Source organism: Myxine glutinosa, chromosome 1 (assembly GCF_964187855.1).
Source record: "Myxine glutinosa chromosome 1, kmMyxGlut1.1, whole genome shotgun sequence".
NCBI classification, from domain to species: Eukaryota; Metazoa; Chordata; class Myxini; order Myxiniformes; family Myxinidae; genus Myxine; species Myxine glutinosa.
This window is the reverse complement of record NC_136261.1, coordinates 102,661,295-102,681,021: the sequence shown is the minus strand read 5'-3', so window position 1 is coordinate 102,681,021 and position 19,727 is coordinate 102,661,295. Positions and strand designations below refer to the sequence as shown.

The window sequence follows — 19,727 nt, the reverse complement described above, 5'->3', positions numbered from 1 at the left end:
AGAAAGCAAAATGCCAGCGAGTGAGTCGTTTTACCGGCTGTCTTGTGACGTCAGCCCTCTTTCTCTCCAATCCCTGCCTCGCTTCTTGACCTCTCGAATGTTATTGGCGCATCCGTCCCTTCTCATTGGCCGAGCGCTTTGTGCTCCTTCCCTCATGCCATCAGTCGGTGGCCAATCAGTATGCCGCTTCCTTCTACCTTCCTTCCACCAATCCGAGGGAAGCTTCTTGCCCCTCCCCCGGCCAATCACCAGTCCTTCCTTACTTTGCCAATCAGTGGCCAGCTTCTTGCCCCTGCCTTGACCAATCACGAGTCCTTCTGGGCGTGTCTATTGCCTGGCTTGCTCGATGTGTGTTACTATGCAAGTTCGTGATGTAGCTGGCTGCAGCTCCATCGGCAGTGCCCCAAACTGCCTTTCGGTGAGTCTTATTGTTCTTGTGGCGGAGGGGAATTTAAGTAGTGTGTGCGATAATGGGCCAAACTAATGTCTATGGTGCGTTGCCACACGTGACACATGGATGATCACAGGTTTGACACACCGGGGAATTAGCTTAATCCCTATTCTACTAATCACAAAGCCATTCTTGTATGACCACAACTATACTCTTAATCCGAACAAACCGCCTAAACAGAACTTATTATATCGAGATTCCCTATCACGACAGTTGAAGCACCTACCTATGCAGATCTACCTGGATCTATATACCACTACCCCAAAATTCATAACAATATCAATGGAACAAGGATTTGACAACACAACAAACTAAACTGCTAAGACATCAAAAAATCACAACTTGGTCCTCAAAATATGTGGTGAGTGTGACTAGAGTGAGTGATAGGTTGATGATGGTGAAAATGATGATTGGAAAGCTCTTGGTGAACGTCATCTCGGGATATGCTCCGCACGTTGGTTGGAGCGATGAAGAGGACAAGTTCTGGTGTGCGATAGAGAAGCTGATGGAAAACATGAAAGATGAGGAAGTTGTTGTGGTAGGAGGAGACATAAATGGACATGTGGGAAGGAGTATGGACGGTTTTGAGGGAGTTCATGGGGGTCACGGATATGGTGTGAGAAATGGAGAAGGTGAAAGGATTTTGGAGTTTGCTGATGGAGCTGATTTGTTGATTTGTAATACTCAGTTCCAGAAAGAGGATAATAAGCTTGTTACATACACGTCAGGTGGGTCGACGACAACCGTTGACTACCTGATGGTGCGTAGGCGAGATAGGGGGCACCTCCAGGACACAAAGGTGGTCCCGGGGGAGGAGGCTGTTTCACAGCACCACTTGGTTGTCTGCGACATAAGGGTGAAAGGTGCGAGGAGAGCTCGGCGGGTGAAGTACCAACCGAGAATGAAAGTGTGGAGGTTGAAAGAGGTGATTAGTAAGGGAGGCATTAAAAGAGAGGCTGAGTAGGGTCGAGGATGATGTGGTTGAGCTTGAAAGTGGTTGGATGTCAATGATGGATGGTCTATTGGGAGCCGTTGGTGAGGTATGTGGATGGACAAAAGGACCACCGAGGCACTCGGGAACGTGGTGGTGGGATGATGAAGTTGGAAAGAGGATTGACGAGAAGAGGAAGAAGTTCGGGGAGTGGCAGAAGGCGAAGGGTGCGGGAGCAGAAAAGGCAGAGCATGAAGGTTATAAGGCAGCCAGGAAGGCTGCAAAGAAAGAGGTAGGAAAGGCGCAGGAGGCATGTAGAAAAATCTTCGGAGGGCGCTTGGATTCAGGGGAGGGTCAGGGAGCGGTGTTCGGGATTGCAGGGCAGATAGCGAGGGGGAGGTGTGATATGATGGGGGTGGGTTGCTTGAAGGATGAAGTGGGACAAATCGTTGTCGACCCAGATGGAATTAAAGGAAGTTGGAAAAGATATATGGAAATGCTGTTGAATACAGAGAATGAATGGGATGGCAACATAGAGAGTAACCCAGTTTTAGGACTGGCAGAGAAGATAACTGAGAAGGAAGTTGAGGAAGCGATAAAAGCAATGAAGAGTAGAAAAGCGGGAGGGCCGACGGGAGTTGTGGGAGATATGTTGAAGGCAGCAGGAAGTTGGGGTGTGAAGAGAATGACAGAGATCTGTAATCTGGTGGTGAAAGAAGGCCGCATTCCAGTGGATTGGGAACTGAGTACCCTCGTCCCTCGATACAAGGGGAAAGGTGATCCTCTGGAGTGTGGCTCGTACCGAGCGATAAAGCTATTGGAGGATGGAATGAAGGTATTGGAAAGGGTGTTGGAGAGGACGACAAGGAAGAAGGTGAAGCTCGACGAAATGCAGTTTGGATTTATGCCAGGAAGAGGAACGACAGATGTGCCCTTTATTGTGTGGCAGTTGCAGGAGAAGTACATGGAGAAGAGGAAGAAGTTGTTTCTTGGGTTTGTTGATCTGGAGAAAGCATTCGATAGGGTTCCACGCAAAGTATTGACATGGGCATTGAGGAAGTTAGGAGTGGAGGAATGGTTGATCAGAGTAGTGATGGCAATGTACAAAAGAGTGCGCACAGCTGTAAGGACGAAGGATGGGACCAGTGGTGAGTTTGAGGTGAAGGTGGGAGTGCATCAGGGGTCGCTACTAAGTCCACTACTATTTGTAGCTGTGATGGAGGTGCTGGCTCAGAACGTAAAGGAGGGTTTACCGTTGGAGTTCTTGAATGTAGATGATCTGGTGTTGATTGCGGAAAGTATGGATGGACTGAAGGAAAAGATGAACAAGTGGAAGGAATGTATGGAGACAAAAGGTCTGAAGGTGAATATCAAAAAGCCAAAGGTGATGGCAAGTGGTAAAGCATGTGGTGAGGTGGAAAGAACTGGGAAGTGGCCATGTGCTGTGTGCAGGAAGGGTGTCGGAGTGAACTCCATTCAATGTACAATGTGCGCTGAATGGCTTCATCAAAAATGTAGTGGTCTGAGAGGGTCATTAACCAGTGTGGCAGCTACATTCAAATGTAAGGTGTGCACAGAGGGAGCTGCAGATGGAGGAAATGTTGAGTTGGATCTTGGAGACAGCATGAAGCTGGAAGGTGTGAAAACATTTTGCTACCTCGGAGACATGCTGAATGGAGAAGGTGGATCAGACTTGGCAACGGTTGCTGGAGTGAGATGTGCATGGAAGAAGTTTCGGGAACTGAGTGGCATGCTGATGAGAGGGGAGTGTCGTTGAAGTTGAAGGGAAAGGTGTATGCTGCATGTGTGAGAAGTGTTATGATTTATGGGAGCGAGACATGGGTCATGAATGTGGAGCAGCAACAAAGGCTGGAAAGGGTGGAAATGCGAATGGTTCGGTGGATGTGCAGAGTATCGTTGAGAGAGAGGAAGACAAATGATGAATTGCGAAAGATGATGGGAATAGAGCCTGTGATTGATGCTGTGAAGAGAAACAGGTTGAGATGGTTTGGTCATGTGTTGAGGAAGGATGAAAGTGATTGGTTTAGAAGAGTGATGGAAATGAATGTAGAAGGAAGTAGAGGATGGGGAAGACCGGGAAAGACTTGGCTGAAGATGGTGGAAGAAGAAATGCGGGCAAGGGGGTTAACAAGGGGAGATGCAGAAAATAGGGCAAAATGGAGAAGATTGTCATGGGGACCGCAAGGCTAACCTCCGCTCTAGCAGGGAAAATGGCCTTAAAATACATGTTGTTGTTGTTGTTATTTGTTCTCAAAATATGATCCTCGTAAAAAAGGAGCATATATACTTCTTTTATTTCTATACTAAGTCAAGGCTCAGGAGGAGCTAGAACATAGAACCAATCAGGACAGAATAGAAGAAAAGGAACAGCAGAAAGAGAGGGGCAACACACCAACAGCAGGGTTTAGCGGCAAAGGAACATGGAAAGAGCAGAGGGTGCAAGACCACAAAGGAGGTGGTAGAAAACAGCGAGACCACCGACCGACCTATCTGAATGTTAAAGTGATAGGCTCACAGACTCAGCTTCATCGCAGAAGATTCTAATGACTTGAAGGCTTCAGTTTCCATGGTGTCAAGCTGTGCAAGATGTAAGGCTGGGGTGTCAGCCCAGTGGGGCCAACAGCACTGTAATCCATCAAGCTGCTGATGAAGGCCTTGTAGGTGGGTAGGAGTGCAGCTGTGCCAAGGAAGGGCCTTGCACGATGGAGGATCCCCAGTCAGCGCCTGGCTTTGGAGGCCATCTTTGAAATGTCGTTTGTTCAAGAAAGATCATGACTGCTAGTGAGGCTCCAGAGCTTGAGTGACTGAAATTCTTCAAGAGGTTGTTCAGAAGTTATAGATGGGATGATTTGCCAGATGGTGCTTTTGAGAAGACAGTGAGGGTATGACATTTAACATGATTGAGAAAACATATTCCGAGTGTTTTACCAGTTCGTGACACAAGGTCTGCAGAGAGCGGATAAGCTGCTGTCTGTCTATCTGAAAGATGATGAATGTTACAGCAGAGGGTGGGGTCATCAGGAAAGAGTCTGGAGAGACGGCCATGATCTCATGCCTGACAATGAGGGTCTTCATCCATCATTGGGAGAGCAGAAGAAGCATGTCCAAGGTAGAGTGACCTGGTCTAAATCCAAATTGATTCCCAATCTGGATATACGGAAACAGACATCATGGAATGGGTGACATGAATGGTTGTTGAAGGCATGGGGGAAAGTGGTGCTGTAGGTATGGGAGGACCAAGGGTTTAGGAGTAAGACAGCTTTGGTAAATAAGCTTTGTGATGATGAAGAAGAAGAAGAAGAATAAGAAGAGAAACAGGAATAGATCGTGATGAAGAAGAATAACACGTGGGGTGTTCCTGACAGATAAATAAGGAAAGTGAACAATTTTAAAATGTTAATAGCTTTTGGAAATACATTAGTTTGGAAATACAGTAGAGTCTCCACATACGCGGGGTTACATTCCACGAAAGCGACGTGTATATAAGGAATGTGTGTATATTGAAACGAAGGTCTTATGGGAAAAGGGGGTTAGGGGACAAGGCTTTGCACAGTCATTAATAAACCTCCTTTATTTATTTAGTTGACGTTTTTTTCAGAAAGCTTGTTATGGTTGGCTGCATCATTTTTCTTTGGAGGTCTTTCTGTATCTCCTCTTTATTTATTTTTGCTCTTTTGATTTTATTACCTCCACCACCTAAAGTGGACTAATAACAGCACTAATAATCACTAATAACAGCACTAATGATCACGTGGTAAAATTAGCAGTGGGAACGAATAACAAAAACAGATTAACATGTTTATAGGAGAAGGAGGAAAAAAGTCTGGTGTGGGTTTTTTTTGTTTGTTTTGCACGAACTCGCGTATGACCGAATTACATGTCGTGTAAGATGAAATTGGGTGCCAATTTATGATATCGAGTGTGGTCGAATTCGCATAACCAGAAGTCGCATATATGGAGGCTTTACTGCACTGAGAAAAAGAAGGAACCACCTTTAGAGGCCATTTTTCCCCGCAGAGCAGTGGTTGGCCTTTTTTGGTCACCGTGGTCCCCTTTTTGGAGCAATGTTTTATGGCCGGATGCCCTTCCTGCAGCCAACCCTGTTAGTCACCTCTTGCGACACACAGGGAATTACCAGTGAACTGGTACTCAATTTGCCGACCTCGGAAGGAGGACAGGCTGAGTCAACCCCCCTGGTGTTAATTCAGCGATCGACGGGGATTCGAACCCAGGATCCTAGGATCCCAAGCCGGCACCCGAACCGCTAAGCCAACACCAGGCTTTGAGAAAAGCAAGGGATCATGAATAAACGAAGGAAGGAAGAACAGGCAGAATGAGTTTATGAATTTTTTTTTTGGAGTGAAAAAATGTTTGTTTTTTTTTGTTCTTTTTTTAAGATGAGGAGGGGCAGAGGATAACATTGAGGAAGCTGAAAGGCCAATACTTGGGTAAATGGAAGCGGAACGAAGCACGTATCATCAATGCAGTTACAGAATAAGCGATGCACGCGTGTAGATATCGGTAGTTTATTATTTTGTGCCAATAAAACGTTTTGATGCCAGATTTCTGTAATTTAACAAATGTTTACCACAGCATGTGTAAATAATTTTAGCAACTTCTCAGCATGTGAGGCAGTGGGTTCTATCATATGATTTGTACCAACATTTAAAAGCAACTTATGGTTTGGAGAGCTTACACTCAAGGTCCACCCTCATGTGATGTCCCTCAAACTATGTCTGGAAAGTTAATGCAGGATCTCTGGTTCCCCATCCTTGAGAGTATGAAGATCATTTGGTGCTTAAAACTTCATACCTTGAATTGATATGCAAAACGTCGGAAATTTGAAACTTCCCCACTCCCAAACTCTTCCCACCTCATTTTCTTCACTCCTATCTTATCTCACCGTCCTTTCCTTTCCCTTTCCTTTCTTCCTTGTTTCATTTCTCAATTTACTGACCAATGCACTATCTCTCACAATTTCCTTTACTTCATCTCTCACCATTATTACCTACGCCACCAAAGGTGGATGGAGGTTATGTTTTCACTCCTGTCTGTTTGTTTGTTTGTCTGTGAACAGGATATCTCAAAAAGCCGTGGACGGATTCAGACAAAATTTGGCAAAATTTGGCAGAGATGTGGCGTATGTGACAAGGACGAAATTATTAGATTTTGGTGAAGATCCGGATTCGCATCCGGCTACTACAATTTTTTTAAAGTGAATCTCACCATTTGGAGATAGGGCCAAAAACGATACAAAGCACGATATCTCAAAAAGTTGTGGACGGATGATTTTGATCAAATGTGATTCTGTATTGTCATTTTCTGGTCTACTCTGGGATACAAAATGTAAACTGTCACCAAGCGGAGGTATGCTCTCTACCGAGTGCCGTTCTAGTTGCATAAGGAATACTACAACAGCACTCGGTAGGGCACATACCTCCCCCAGATTGAACAGTTTATGTTTTGTATCCCACCGATCGGCCGGATCTGGATCCGGACCTAAACCAAAATCGAATCGGCTTGTTCTTGTCACTTACCCAATTCATCCAACAAGTTTGGTCATAACTCGTCCACAACTTTTTTAAATATCATGTCATATATCGCTTTTAGCCCCGTCACTCAATGGTGAAGAATCACTTAAAATTTAAAAATTAACGTATCAGGATTCGTATTCAGATCTTCACCAAAATCGAATCGATTTGTTCTTGTCACACACCCAACTTGTCCATCAACTTTCGTCCAAATCCGTCCATAACTATTTTTGAGATATCCTGCTGTATAGCGTTTTTTGCCCTATTGATGGCGAAGAATCACTTTTAAAATTCTCAGATCCCAATCCAGATCTTCGCCAAAATCGAATCAATTCTGGGGGGATTGATTAGGGGGATTGATTGAGCAATGTTTTAGGGCTGGATTGGGGGGATTGAGCTGGTGGCATTGATTCGATTCAATTTCATTTTCCATCCTTCATACATCAAAAGACAGTGAAATTTGAAGAGGAAATTAATTAATTAACCAAATCGAATCAATCCCCCCCAGCTCTCTCTGGGCTCTGTCCCCCAAATATTCCAACAGGTCGCACAAGATCTGCCAGCAACCCTCTTATGGTTAAACTGCCAAAATCAAGACTCTCTGCTCACCTTCACTCCTTCATTCCCATTTTCTCCCGCCTCTGGAACAAACTCCCCCACTCCCTTCAATCCCACTCCTCCCTCCAGGTCTTTAAAACAGCTGTTCACCACCATCTCTTATCTTCCCCCATCCAAAACCTTGAGCTTTTCTATCCCTGCTAATTTCACCACAGATACACTTTTTTGAAATTCCAACTTCTTTCCTGGAAGTTCTAGCAGTGTACATATGTTTTATACCTCTCCCACCTCCCCCCAAGCCCTCCCCCTCCCACATTTCTCCCGATGTCCCTGCTCTCAAATGTTGTGTTTGTGTCCTTCACCCCCCACTCTCCCCATCTTGTCTACCGCTCCCCTTATTTTTTGTGTTTTATGTGTCGGTTTGACTTTTTGTGTGATTAATGTTAGCTCTTTCACGAGCCTCGATCTTGTATACCAAAAAAATAATAATAATAATTCTTCCTCGTCACACATCCAACATGTCCACCAAATTTTGTCCAAATCCGTCCACAACTTTTTGAGATATCCTGTTCACAGACAAACAAACAAACAAACAGGAGTGAAAGCATACCACTCTCGGTGGTGGAGGTAATGAAGAAATCTACTGAAGGTGGAGAGTAAAGAGATTGGGGGAGGCAGGTTATGGATGTGAGGAAGGATTCTCATGCATTCGTGTTTTGTTGACAATTAGAAATCGAAGAATAAGAGTTTATTAAACGATTGTGTATTGGTGCGTTAAATTTGGCATCTAAGAATTGCAATTGGTGATTTGTTCATTGCAACTTATTATAGGTTTTAAATTTCCAAGATTTATATATTAACATTATTTGAGTGCTCTTGCGTTTAAATACTTTTAGGATAATTATGGATTGCAACAGTGGGGCACAATTCTAAATGGTATCATGTTGAATAATTGAATTGATTGAGACATTTTAATCAGCTGACGGTAGTGAGGCTCGTGCAGTTGTTTCTCGATCCTAGTGAACCCAATCCAGGAATTTCATCCTCGGCGAAGGTCCTCGTCATCCGGCTTTCCCTTCCACTTATCATCCTTCCACCACCACCAATACCACCGGAACCATTACCCACGGCATGGCCACACCGCAATGTGACAAAGCAAGCGTTGCGGAATCGTCTGTTCATGAAGCAGTAAATTATGGGATTGACAGCAGATGATGTGTATGAGAGGAGCTTGATGAAGGAAATGGGAGCACCAGAGAGGGCACAATGTGCAGAATTCCGATCAAAGGCTCGCCACACGTTAACGGAGTAGAGCGGTGTCCAACAGAGAAAATAGGCCACCACTATTGTGGCCAACATTCTAATTACACGCTTCTTCAACAGCAGATTTGTTTCAGACACAGTACTTCGCGCACGGGATTGCTGGGATTCCAACCTAGTTCTGGTGGATGACGCTTCACTCACAGTACGATTGTGAGACTTTAACTCGAAAATGGATCTATCCAGCTGGCTTTTGTCGTTGTCTGGGGAACTTGGGTTGTCCGCATGGCCACTGTTCATTGAGAAGGTGTCCTGCTGGCCATCGTTGGACTTCCGTCTCGTGCTTAACATACTCCGATGGATATCTGTAAAGAAAAGATGTCAGGGAGAATGATAAGTTTTTGGTTAATTAATTAATTTCATCTTCAAAGTTCACTGTCTTTTGATGTACTAGGGCATGCCCGTACTATATATATATCTAAAATTATATCCCCTCCCCCTCTATTTACATGAAATGGTTTGGTCCAAAGCGAACGGCTTGCGAGTACGGTGACAATCCCCCCCTCTATTTACATGGAATGGTTTGGTCCAAAGCGAACGGCTTGCGAGTACGGTGACAATCCCCCCCCTCTATTTACATGAAATGGTTTGGTCCAAAGCGAACGGCTTGCGAGTACGGTGACAATCCCCCCCCTCTATTTACATGAAATGGTTTGGTCCAAAGCGAACGGCTTGCGGAGTTTGGTAAAGAAATCGCCATAGCTCGGTAACTACTTGTCCGATTGATATGAAACCTTGAAAAGGCACATCCTCGGGTCCCCAGCAATATACCTGGCAAGTTTAAAGTATATCGGACCCGTGGTTGTCGAGAAACAGCGGTCACAGACATACATACATACATACATACATACATACATACATACATAGATTACTGGAATTATAGATAGACTAGGGCATGCCCGTACTATATATATATCTAAAATTATATCCCCCCCCCCCCCCTCTATTTACATGAAATGGTTTGGTCCAAAGCGAACGGCTTGCGAGTACGGTGACAATCCCCCCCCTCTATTTACATGAAATGGTTTGGTCCATTCGCAAAGCCAAAGCGAACGGCAGTTACGAATCGCAGTTACGATGAATCGCAAAGTAGTTTTAATTAGTTTTAAAACATAGTTTAACGCCAACATAGTTTGCCAACGTGAAATAAATGAATACGCTCTCAAATGTGCCGTCCGAGGCAGAGTGTGTTCGCCACGTTCGGCACACGCGATAGCTCGCTGCTCTCTGATTGGTTGAATCGTTTTTTGGACATAGCTCGGTAAGTAATTGTCCGATTAATATGAAACCTTGAAAAGGCACATCCTCGGGTCCCCAGCAATATACCTGGCAAGTTTAAAGTATATCGGACCCGTGGTTGTCGAGAAACAGCGGTCACAGACATACATACATACATACATACATACATACATACATACATACATACACACAGAGATTACTGGAATTATAGATAGATGAAGGATGGAAAAAGAAATTTGAAGGACAAATTCGATTCAGGAATGAGAAAAACCCAAAGTGTGACAAAAGTGACTTAAGGTGGAATACAATAACGAGGGTGGCTTAGATACATTACACTCATTAGTAAGTAATGGAGCTTCACAGTTGTGTAGCATCACTTAAGTTGAACAGCAATCAATCTTGAACAACAGTTTTATGTGTCCTCATGAGCCTGGGGGTTTCAATCACTCCTGAGAGGTCTGATGGATGAAAGTTTACCGCAATGTAGTTGGAAGGAACAGCTGAGCAGTCTTGCTTCCTTAACTAATGTACTTGGATTGCCAGAATAAGCAGACGGTGATTTAACATGCCCAAGATGATCAGCCTTTACATGCGCGGCATGTACAAGTCAAAGGAAAATGGCCACGGTATAGTCGTTGTATATAAGCTGGAACTCCCATATTTATCGTTCTTCTAAATCTATGACTTATGCAACGAAAAGGCAACAACATTCATGCTGACATGCAAGGCAAGGTGTGCATTTTAATGCACAGCAATTCTTCTTATTCTCCTCCTCCTCTCTCTTTTATAAGGGGTGAGGTCCAATGGTACCAAGATTCTGTCCTGCCTTGACCACGATACTCCTCCATTTCCCTCTGTCCTCAGCCAGCTCTTCACACTCTCCAACCACCCCCACCTCACTGATCCCTCCTCACATTATATCCTCCCATCTCAACCACTGTCTACCTCTTTTCATCCGACCTTGCTCCCTCAACACATCTGCTCTCTTTGCCATTCTCTCATCTGCCATCTCCACCAAGTGTCCAGCTCATCTCAGCTGCCATTTCAACAATCTCCCTGTAAAGTGCACCTACACATCTCTTTACTCAGTCTCCACTTGCTCATCATCCATCTATCCACCCTCTTCACTCTCAGAATCCTCCTGACCCAGTTGTTCTAGCAAAACTACAGCCTCTTTTGTTGTCTCTCTGTCAGTGCCACCATCTCGAGACTGTAAAGGTAGGCCAGTGTTACACATGACATCAGAACATTCCCTTTCAATTTCCTCGATATCTTTCTGTCTTCCATTACTCCCTCCAACCTCCTCCATGCATTCACACCCACCTGAATCCTCCTCCGCACTTCTGCGTCTGATTTACCATCCCCAGTCACTGTTCCCTCCAGATACTCAAACCGATTTCCTTGTCTGATCTCCTTCCCTCTAACCTGATATTCATTTATTTTCTCTGCTGCCAAATCCACATCACCTCCATCTTCTCCATGTTCATCTTCAGCCCATGTTTCTCAAATGACTTCTTCCACTCCCCCAGTACTTCCTGCATGTCCCACCTATTCTCTAGCACAATAGCCAGAGCATCCGCATACAAATCCTCCCCAGAATACCTTTCATATTTACCTTTCTGCTTACCAGCCCCATCACCATGATAAACAAGAGTGGGCTGAGAGCTCTTCCCTGCCTCAAACTGATGGTCACACTTATCTCCTCCGACATCCCAGGACCACCCAAAAGTCTTCCATTCGTTCCCTTGTACATCCCTTCCACCAACATAATTTCTGCTCCTGACACTCCCATCCATCTCAGTGTCGCCATCACCAACTCTCTCTGGGCAGTGTTGTATGGCTTCTGCAGGTCCACAAATCCCAATGCCATTTCACCTTGCACCTCCAACCTCTTCTACTCCAGCTGTCAGCATGAAAATCCCATCTGCCATTCCCCTACATTTCTAAACCCTCTGCTGCTCTTCTTCGATCTCCATCTCCACACTCTTCCTTATCCTCTCGTACAGAATCCTTACAGCACCTTCACAACATGACTTAGGAGCATAATGTCTCTGTACTTCCCTGGATCATATTGGCACAATTAACCATGTCCCCTAATCCTCTGGAACCAAATCCTCTCTCATACATATATTCAACAGCCTCTTCGTACAACTGACTCTGATTTCTCCCTCTGAAATTATTATCTCTGTACACATCTCATCAATGCCTGCTGCTCTTCCCTTCTTCATTCTCTTCAATTCCATTCGCATCTCCTCTTCGGTGACCTCCACCAACTCTACTATCCCCTCCACATAGCATGGCATCTCCAGCTCTCCGCTGCCTCTCCGATTCAACAGCTCCCCAAAATATCCACCCCACTCCTTCAATACTCTTGAAGGATCTGTCCAGTTATTTTTGTTGGTGTCTGGGGAAGTTAGGTTGTCTGCATTGCCACTGTTCATTGAGGTGTCCTGCCGTCAGCCATTGTTGGAGGTTCGTCCAGTGCTTATAACATCCTCCGATGTATACCTCTCTGTCACTATCCCCCTGCCGCCATCCTTAACCACCGCATGTCCTTACTATCTTCATCCCTGTCATGAGAATTTATAAATCATGTTTCCACAATCCTCTTCCAAATTGTTGTACATCTCTTCTTACATATCATTCCTCACCTTATCCACAGTTCTCCTTGCTGCTCGTTTATTCTGCCCATACAGGTGCAGCAACCCTTCATCTGGTATCCGCCCTCTATCCTTGATCTTCTCTATCCTCTTCCAAACCTCTTTCCTTTCACCAACTGCCTTTGCTTTTTCCTCTATCCAGCATACCTGATTTATATCCCTCGACAATGCACCCTTTACTGACATCCTTCCACACAAAACTTCTGCAATCCCCCTAAATGCCTCTCCATACATCTTCCACTCCTCCTCCAAACCTCCTGCTTCTTCGCTGAGTTGCTCATACCTGGGCCTCATCATCTCCTTGTACTCTATGATGACATTGCCCCTCCATTCGCCCCACATAATAATCTTGCGACCCCTGCTCTTAACCTCCCTCTTTTTCTTCATCCATACTACAAACACCACAGGCTTGTGCTGGATGGTAACATGCTCTCCCACCACTGTCGTGCAATCCTCAACCCCTCCACAACTGTCACTTCCTTACCACCACCAAATCCAGTTCTGTTCTATGCTGTCCACTCCTATAGGTAATCTTGTGGCTTTCCTGCTATTGAAAGACTGCACCAGCTATGGCCATCCCATTCCTCACCACATGCTCCACCAGCTCTCGACCCAATCTATTCCTCCTTCCCCAACCAAATTTGCCAACACATTCCTCTTCATCTGGCTCCGCTATTCCCACATGTGCGTTAAATCCCCCGCAATGCACAGCATCACCTCCATCTCAACCATTTACAGTCAAGTGAAAAAGTAAGTACACCCCATCTAAAGTTTTGACTTTTTCAACATACAGCTATTTGATCTTCATTTCAACAATATTGACAGATAAAAGTGATATAATATAACAAATATCATGAAACATTTACATTTTGTAGACCATTGTATAATTTAAATAAACATAAATGCAAATTTCGCATGTGGAAAAAGTAAGTACACCCCTACATTTTTCACTACTTCAAATACCTAAAATTAGAATCAGGTGCACCAGCTCAGGTGCAAATGATTAGAACATCGTCAGAGAGGATCTTGGAGGAACCTGTCTTATTTAAACCTCAGACATTTCGTTTGGTTTGCTCTTTGTTGTTGAAGTGTGCGGCGTCACCATGCCTAGTTCAAAAGAGCTCTCTGAGGCCTTCAGAAAGAAGGTTAAGATGTCTATGAGTCTAGGAAGGGATTTAAAAAGATCTCCAAACAATTTGAAATCAATCATTCGACTGTCCGGAAGATCATCTACAAGTGGAGAAGATTCCAAACAACTGCCAACTTGTTCAGGCCAGGCCGCCCCAGCAAGTTCAGCCCGAGAGCAGACCGGAAGATGTTGAAAGAAGTCTCTATGAACCCCCAGAATGTCATCACGGGACCTACAGGTAGCTCTTGCCGCTGTTGATGTCGAAGTGCACGAGTCTACCATTAGAAAGAGGCTGCACAAATTTGATCTACATGGGAGGTGTGCCAGGAGGAAACCTTTGCTGTCCAGAAAGAACATCAGGGCAAGACTAAAGTTTGCCAATGAACACCGAGGCAAAGACCAGCACTTCTGGAACAATGTGCTCTGGGCAGATGAGTCAAAGGTAGAGCTATTTGGCCACAGTACCAGAAGACATGTTTGGCGAAAACCAAAGACAGCATTTGACCACAAGAACCTGATACCAACTATAAAGCATGGTGGTGGAAATATTATGGTTTGGGGCAACTTTGCTGCATCATGGCCTGGACAGCTCACCATCATAGAATCCACGATGAATTCTTCATTGTACCAGAGGGTGCTTGAGGATAATGTGAGGCCATCTGTCGGAGAGTTGAAGCTCAACCGAAGGTGGACCTTGCAACATGACAATGATCCTAAACATACCAGTAAATCCACCAAGGAATGGCTGAAATGAAAGAAATGGAGGGTTCTGGAATGGCCAAGTCAAAGCCCGGATCTAAATCCCATCGAGATGTTGTGGGGGGATTTGAAACGAGCTGTGCATGCAAAAACCCCTCAAACATCGCACAGCTGAAAGAATTCTGCATGGAGGAGTGGGCAAAAATTTCACCCAGTCGATGTCAGAGACTGGTAGACAGTTATAATAAACGCCTACTTGAGGTTGTTTCTGCCAAAGGGGGCAATACCACCTATTAGAGCCAAGGGTGTACTTACTTTTTCCACATGCGAAATTTGCATTTATGTTTATTTCAATTATACAATGGATTACAAAATGTAAATGTTTCATGATATTTGTTATATTATGTTTCCTTTATCTATCAATATTGTTGAAATGAAGATCAAATAGCTGTATGTTGAAATATGTTGAAAAAGTCAAAACTTTACATGGGGTGTATTTACTTTTTCACGTGACTGTATATCATCCTCTCCAGTGCGTCCCTGAATTCCTGCTTCTTCATGCCAGTCCTTCCCGTTTGTTGCCCATACACTGATATAACATGCACCATTTGCCTTTGTATCACCACCCATGCCATAACTATCCATCCCTCCCATCTTTCCACTCTGACCACCTGCTTGCTGATCTCTTCTAATAATATTATTCCCATGCCATTACTCCTTCTATCCCCACCTGTGTGCAACAGCTTGTATCCACCTACCAACCTCTTCGCCTTGTCTCCTTTCAATTTGGTCTCATGCACACACAACACTTCCAACCTCCTTTTCTGCATCGTCTGCACCATCTCGAATCCGCTCCCCTCCATTGATCCGACATTCAGATTCAAGCATCTTTTGGAGAAATTACAATCAGAATGCAACAGAAAATGGTCTGTGAGTATCCCAAAAGCATGCACACTGCTTGAAAATGATGGAAATCATGTCGAAAATCACAACTAATTTTGTTCACTTCTGAATTCAATAATTTTCTTTGCCACAAAAACTTGAAATATGTACCTATATCCTGTATATATTCTGTTCGATTTAATTTCTTAGCAACATAATTACAGGGGTTAAAAACCGGGAATAGATAAATGGCCCACCCTGTAGTTCCTTGATTATAGAAATAAGCTGACAGACAACCAAATTCAACCAATTGCTTAACTCCACTTTGCTAAAGTTAAATAAACAAGAAGACGTCATGCGTAGCACGATACTTGCAAAATCCGCCACCCCCCTCCCAATTTTTTCCCATTGATACAGCAAATTGTCCATTTCATGAAGATTAAAATTTACGATCTTGATCAAAGCTCGGGTCAACAGGATGAAAAGTGACGATTTTTCAGATGAAAAAATGATGATTTTAGAAGTTTGACCTTGAGTTGACCTTTGACCTTTTGACCTCATAAATAGGTGGTTTCCCAATTCAGTGAGGCAATACACAAATGCTGTTGTATTTTCAAGTCGATCGGATGAAAATTGATGGGTTTTCAGATGAAAATTGATGATTTTGGAAGGTTGACCTTGAGTTGACCTTTGACCTTTTGACCTCAAAAATAGTTAGTTTCCCTATTTAGAGACAATGTGCAAATGCTGTTCAATTTTCAAGTCAATCGGATGAAAATTGAGGATTTTAAAAACTTGGCCTATGTTGACCTTTTGGCCTATGTTGACCTCAAAAATAGTTGGTGGTTGAATTCAGTGACCAGATATGCAAGTCCTCTTCAGATTTCAAGTCAATCGGATGAAAATTTAGGATTTAAAAAATTTAGCAAAGTTGGTGACCTTTGGCCTATGTTGACCTTTTGTCTGTTACAGACAGACAGACTAGAAATCGGTCAGAGACCGAGGAATTGCCGGAATGTACTTTTTTTTCAGGGATGTTGGTTAGAAGGGCATCGGATAATGTTTGATAGAGTTATTAGTAAAAAAAAAACACAATTTATGACCTTGAGTTTGACCTTTCAAGGTCACTCAAGGTCAAAGGTCATGGTGCCAAATGAAATGTCGTATGTGACTTCCGATATGTCAGTAACAGTAAGTGTATGCATATCTCTTGTACTTTTAGAGTTATAGTGGTTTGAAATATATTTTAAATGAAAACTTGACCCCCCTGATTTCACGTTTCGGGTGACCTTGAGCTTGACCTTGGGCCTAGAGAGTTAAAAATTGGGCACAGTCTATTCCAGGGCAAGGCAAATATGTGTGTAAAGTATGGCGATGCTGTGTGCAACGATGTCGACATAGTGTTGGAACCCATCTGTGGATCGGTCCCATCGGCCGATGGGTCTGCGCCATCTGCGGATGTGTTGTTCACCTTGAAGGAATGTGTATGCATCAATGGTGGATGAGTATGTTTATTTGAACCTAAAAATAAGCAATTGATGTCATAAATGTTTATAAAGCAGTCCGTGACATGTGGTTTGTCGATAACCGTTTGTCGATAAGATAAAAATAAGATAATGTCGCTCCATTTAAAAACGCTGGTCTACTTCGCTGGTGGCACTGGCAGACTCAGGTCTCCATTGTTTATATAGCAATTCCTGGCATGCCTTAATCACCCCAAAGCTAAAGATGAAGGTGTGGCTTCGTAATCGGGGCATTGTCAATTATATAAACACAATAACGCATTATGTGATTCTATGAGGCCCTCAGTGTTTATGTAAAACGTCTCGTGTCTGGCGTGTGAATAGACATGGTATAAATATGGCCTGGGTCACGTTTTCAATCATTCCCATCATTGCATTCAACATGGATACAATACGACAACGTCAAGTTTGTGATGAACTTGTTGCAAAAGTTATCGGCAGTAAACGCTCACCGGTTATTACGGACGAAAAGTACGACAAAATTGTAAGTCATCTAAGTAATCCTGGTGATCCAGTTGGCGCACACTTCAGACACTGGGTGAAATCTAAACAGTTTCAAGTCATGGATCTGCCGGTTCTTGGAGTAACAAACGCTCTTGTTCTCCCTGGTAAACCCGAAAAAGCTGGCGATAATATCAACAAATTCCTTCGTGTCATACCCGCAGGAAAACTTTTTGAAAAGGTGAACAACAAACTTTTCAACAAAAGGTGAAAACTTTTTGAAAAGGTGAACAACACATCCGCAGATGGCGCAGACCCATCGGCCGATGGGTCTGCATTGTCATTTCTCGTGCATCCACAGATGGGTCAGACCCATCGGCCGATGGGACCGATCCACAGATGGGTTCCAACAGTAGTACTGCGCACAAACAGACAGACAAACCAACCAACCAACATACTTGTCGGAATCTTTAACGAAGAGTAACAAACAGACAGGGGTGAAAACATAACCTCCATCCACCTTTGATGGCGGAGGTAATAAACATACAAACCTTGTGTTTCCCTCCGTAAAACTGTGTCAAAGCGAATTCCACGGTAGAGTTCCCAGGATATGAGAGAGTATGCAAGGAGCATAATTACACCAGGAAGGAAAAAGAGAACAATCAGCAGGAACAAGGGCCTGTGAAGACAAAAATAACAATAATAATGCTTGTTATGAATAATACAGTAAGAATAATAATAATAATAATAATAATAATCTAACTAATGCCCATAATATCTCTCAAACAGAAAGGCAGCTGTCAACGCCAAGAGGCCAATGGATCTATGCAAAGCCTAGTTTTATATAAGGAAAGCTCAACACAGGATCAGGAGGCCAAAAGCACATCATATCTGTACTACATTCACACCCAACCCATTTACCCAATCTACGATCACACACATCCATGACACCAATCCCATCTTCGCCCACACCAAAAACTCAATCCAATCCGATATCAACTGAATTGGCAGAAAAAGGTGTGAAACAAGGAGGGACAGAAGTGAAGAGGTACTTTACAAAAAGACAAGACATAAAAATGCGGTTTGGGGTTCAGCGCACGGCAACGGATCGTCACTCGCTCCTTCCAGTTAATATAAGCTGTTTCCTGGACCAGATATGTTGTGTTTTAATATTTTATTTTTACTTGAAGCACCAAGCACTGCACCCGGCCAGGGGGGTTGTGTTATTATAATTATTCAAAATCAAAAAATAATAATTCAAAATCGCTCTCCAAAATACCTTTCTCTGCGTAATTCAAACACCTCACTGCACTGGAAAACATGGGACAGGAATATGGTACTGTGAAGGGTAGGTACTTGTAATACCTTCTCACCTGGAGTGGCACTACACGATGCACATTTACATAGAGGATTTTGGAATTTACATGATTCCAAAATTGGGACGTCCCCCACAGACAGACTTGAAAACAGACGAAGGATAAAATAACTGGAAAATAATAGCATTGTTTGTGGCACTTCGCACTTAGCTCAATAGGCTCGTGTCTCTCATCAGTCCGCAAACGGTTCCCGGAGGTCCGTGCGTGGGAACACACGCCTTGGCGCGAAATCCGTGTGCGGAAGCAGGCCTCAAGGCGCCATCATTCACTCGGTCACATGAAGTGACGAGCAGGCGTGCATCTCACGCCCCCAGCCGCTCCTGTCCTCACTATCTCTGCACGGAAACCGCAGCTCTCCATTCGCAGCTCTTCCGTCTCCCAACCACCAGCAAGGTCTCGGAACACTGCCATTCGTAACGAGGTCCAGAACGGGAAGAAAGGAGAGAAGCGTCGGTGCACAACCGTTGGCTATGGCATTCAGAACGAGCAGGGAGAAAAAGAGAGTGAGCCCAAAATGTCGTCCAGAATGAGAAGGAAGCAAGAGAGAATCACGACCATTCACGATGGTCTCCAGCACGAGAATAAGCAAGAGAGAAAAATGTCCGCCAGAGCGTTCTTTTAACGTCCAGCCTCTGACGTCATCTGTGGTCCTTCACCAATCAGCGAGTCGCTTCTTACCAGTCCTTCCCGTCAATCAAAACCCCAACCAATCACTGCCCTTCTGGGTGTGGCCTCACGAATCTTTCATCCTGTGTGCTTCCAAGGTCGGGGTAATTAGCACAAGTGCTTCATGCATGATTTCCGGTGGCGTTTTAATTTAGTGAGCTTAATGGGGAGTCGATTGCGTGGCTTGGTTATGTGTCTATGGTGTGGTGCCAAAATAGACATAGGAATAAAGTACAGAGGTAACCACATACAAGGGATAAATTACCAATAATCCCTGAGCTAATTAACATACCCCACTCC

At 44.1% G+C, this 19,727-nt stretch overlaps 1 protein-coding gene across 4 annotated transcripts in view; it reads right to left on the bottom strand.

The window, feature by feature from the left end:
- Window positions 1–5,915: 5,915 nt before the first annotated feature.
- The window catches only part of LOC137426994 (cholecystokinin receptor type A-like), a 68,707-nt gene continuing 54,895 nt past the window's right edge, over window positions 5,916–19,727 (bottom strand). For 2 of the 4 annotated variants that reach the window (XM_078775313.1, XM_078775326.1), the window contains 3 exons: window positions 17,937–18,064; window positions 8,106–9,117; window positions 5,916–6,450 (listed from right to left, as the gene is read on the bottom strand). In XM_078775313.1, coding sequence (XP_078631439.1) covers window positions 8,468–9,117; window positions 17,937–18,064 — 778 coding nt within the window. In that variant the 3' untranslated portion in view covers window positions 5,916–6,450; window positions 8,106–8,467. Of the gene's footprint in view, window positions 9,118–17,936; window positions 18,065–19,727 lie in introns of all 4 variants that reach the window. The other 2 variants (XM_078775321.1, XM_068116085.2) reach the window with 2 other exon arrangements.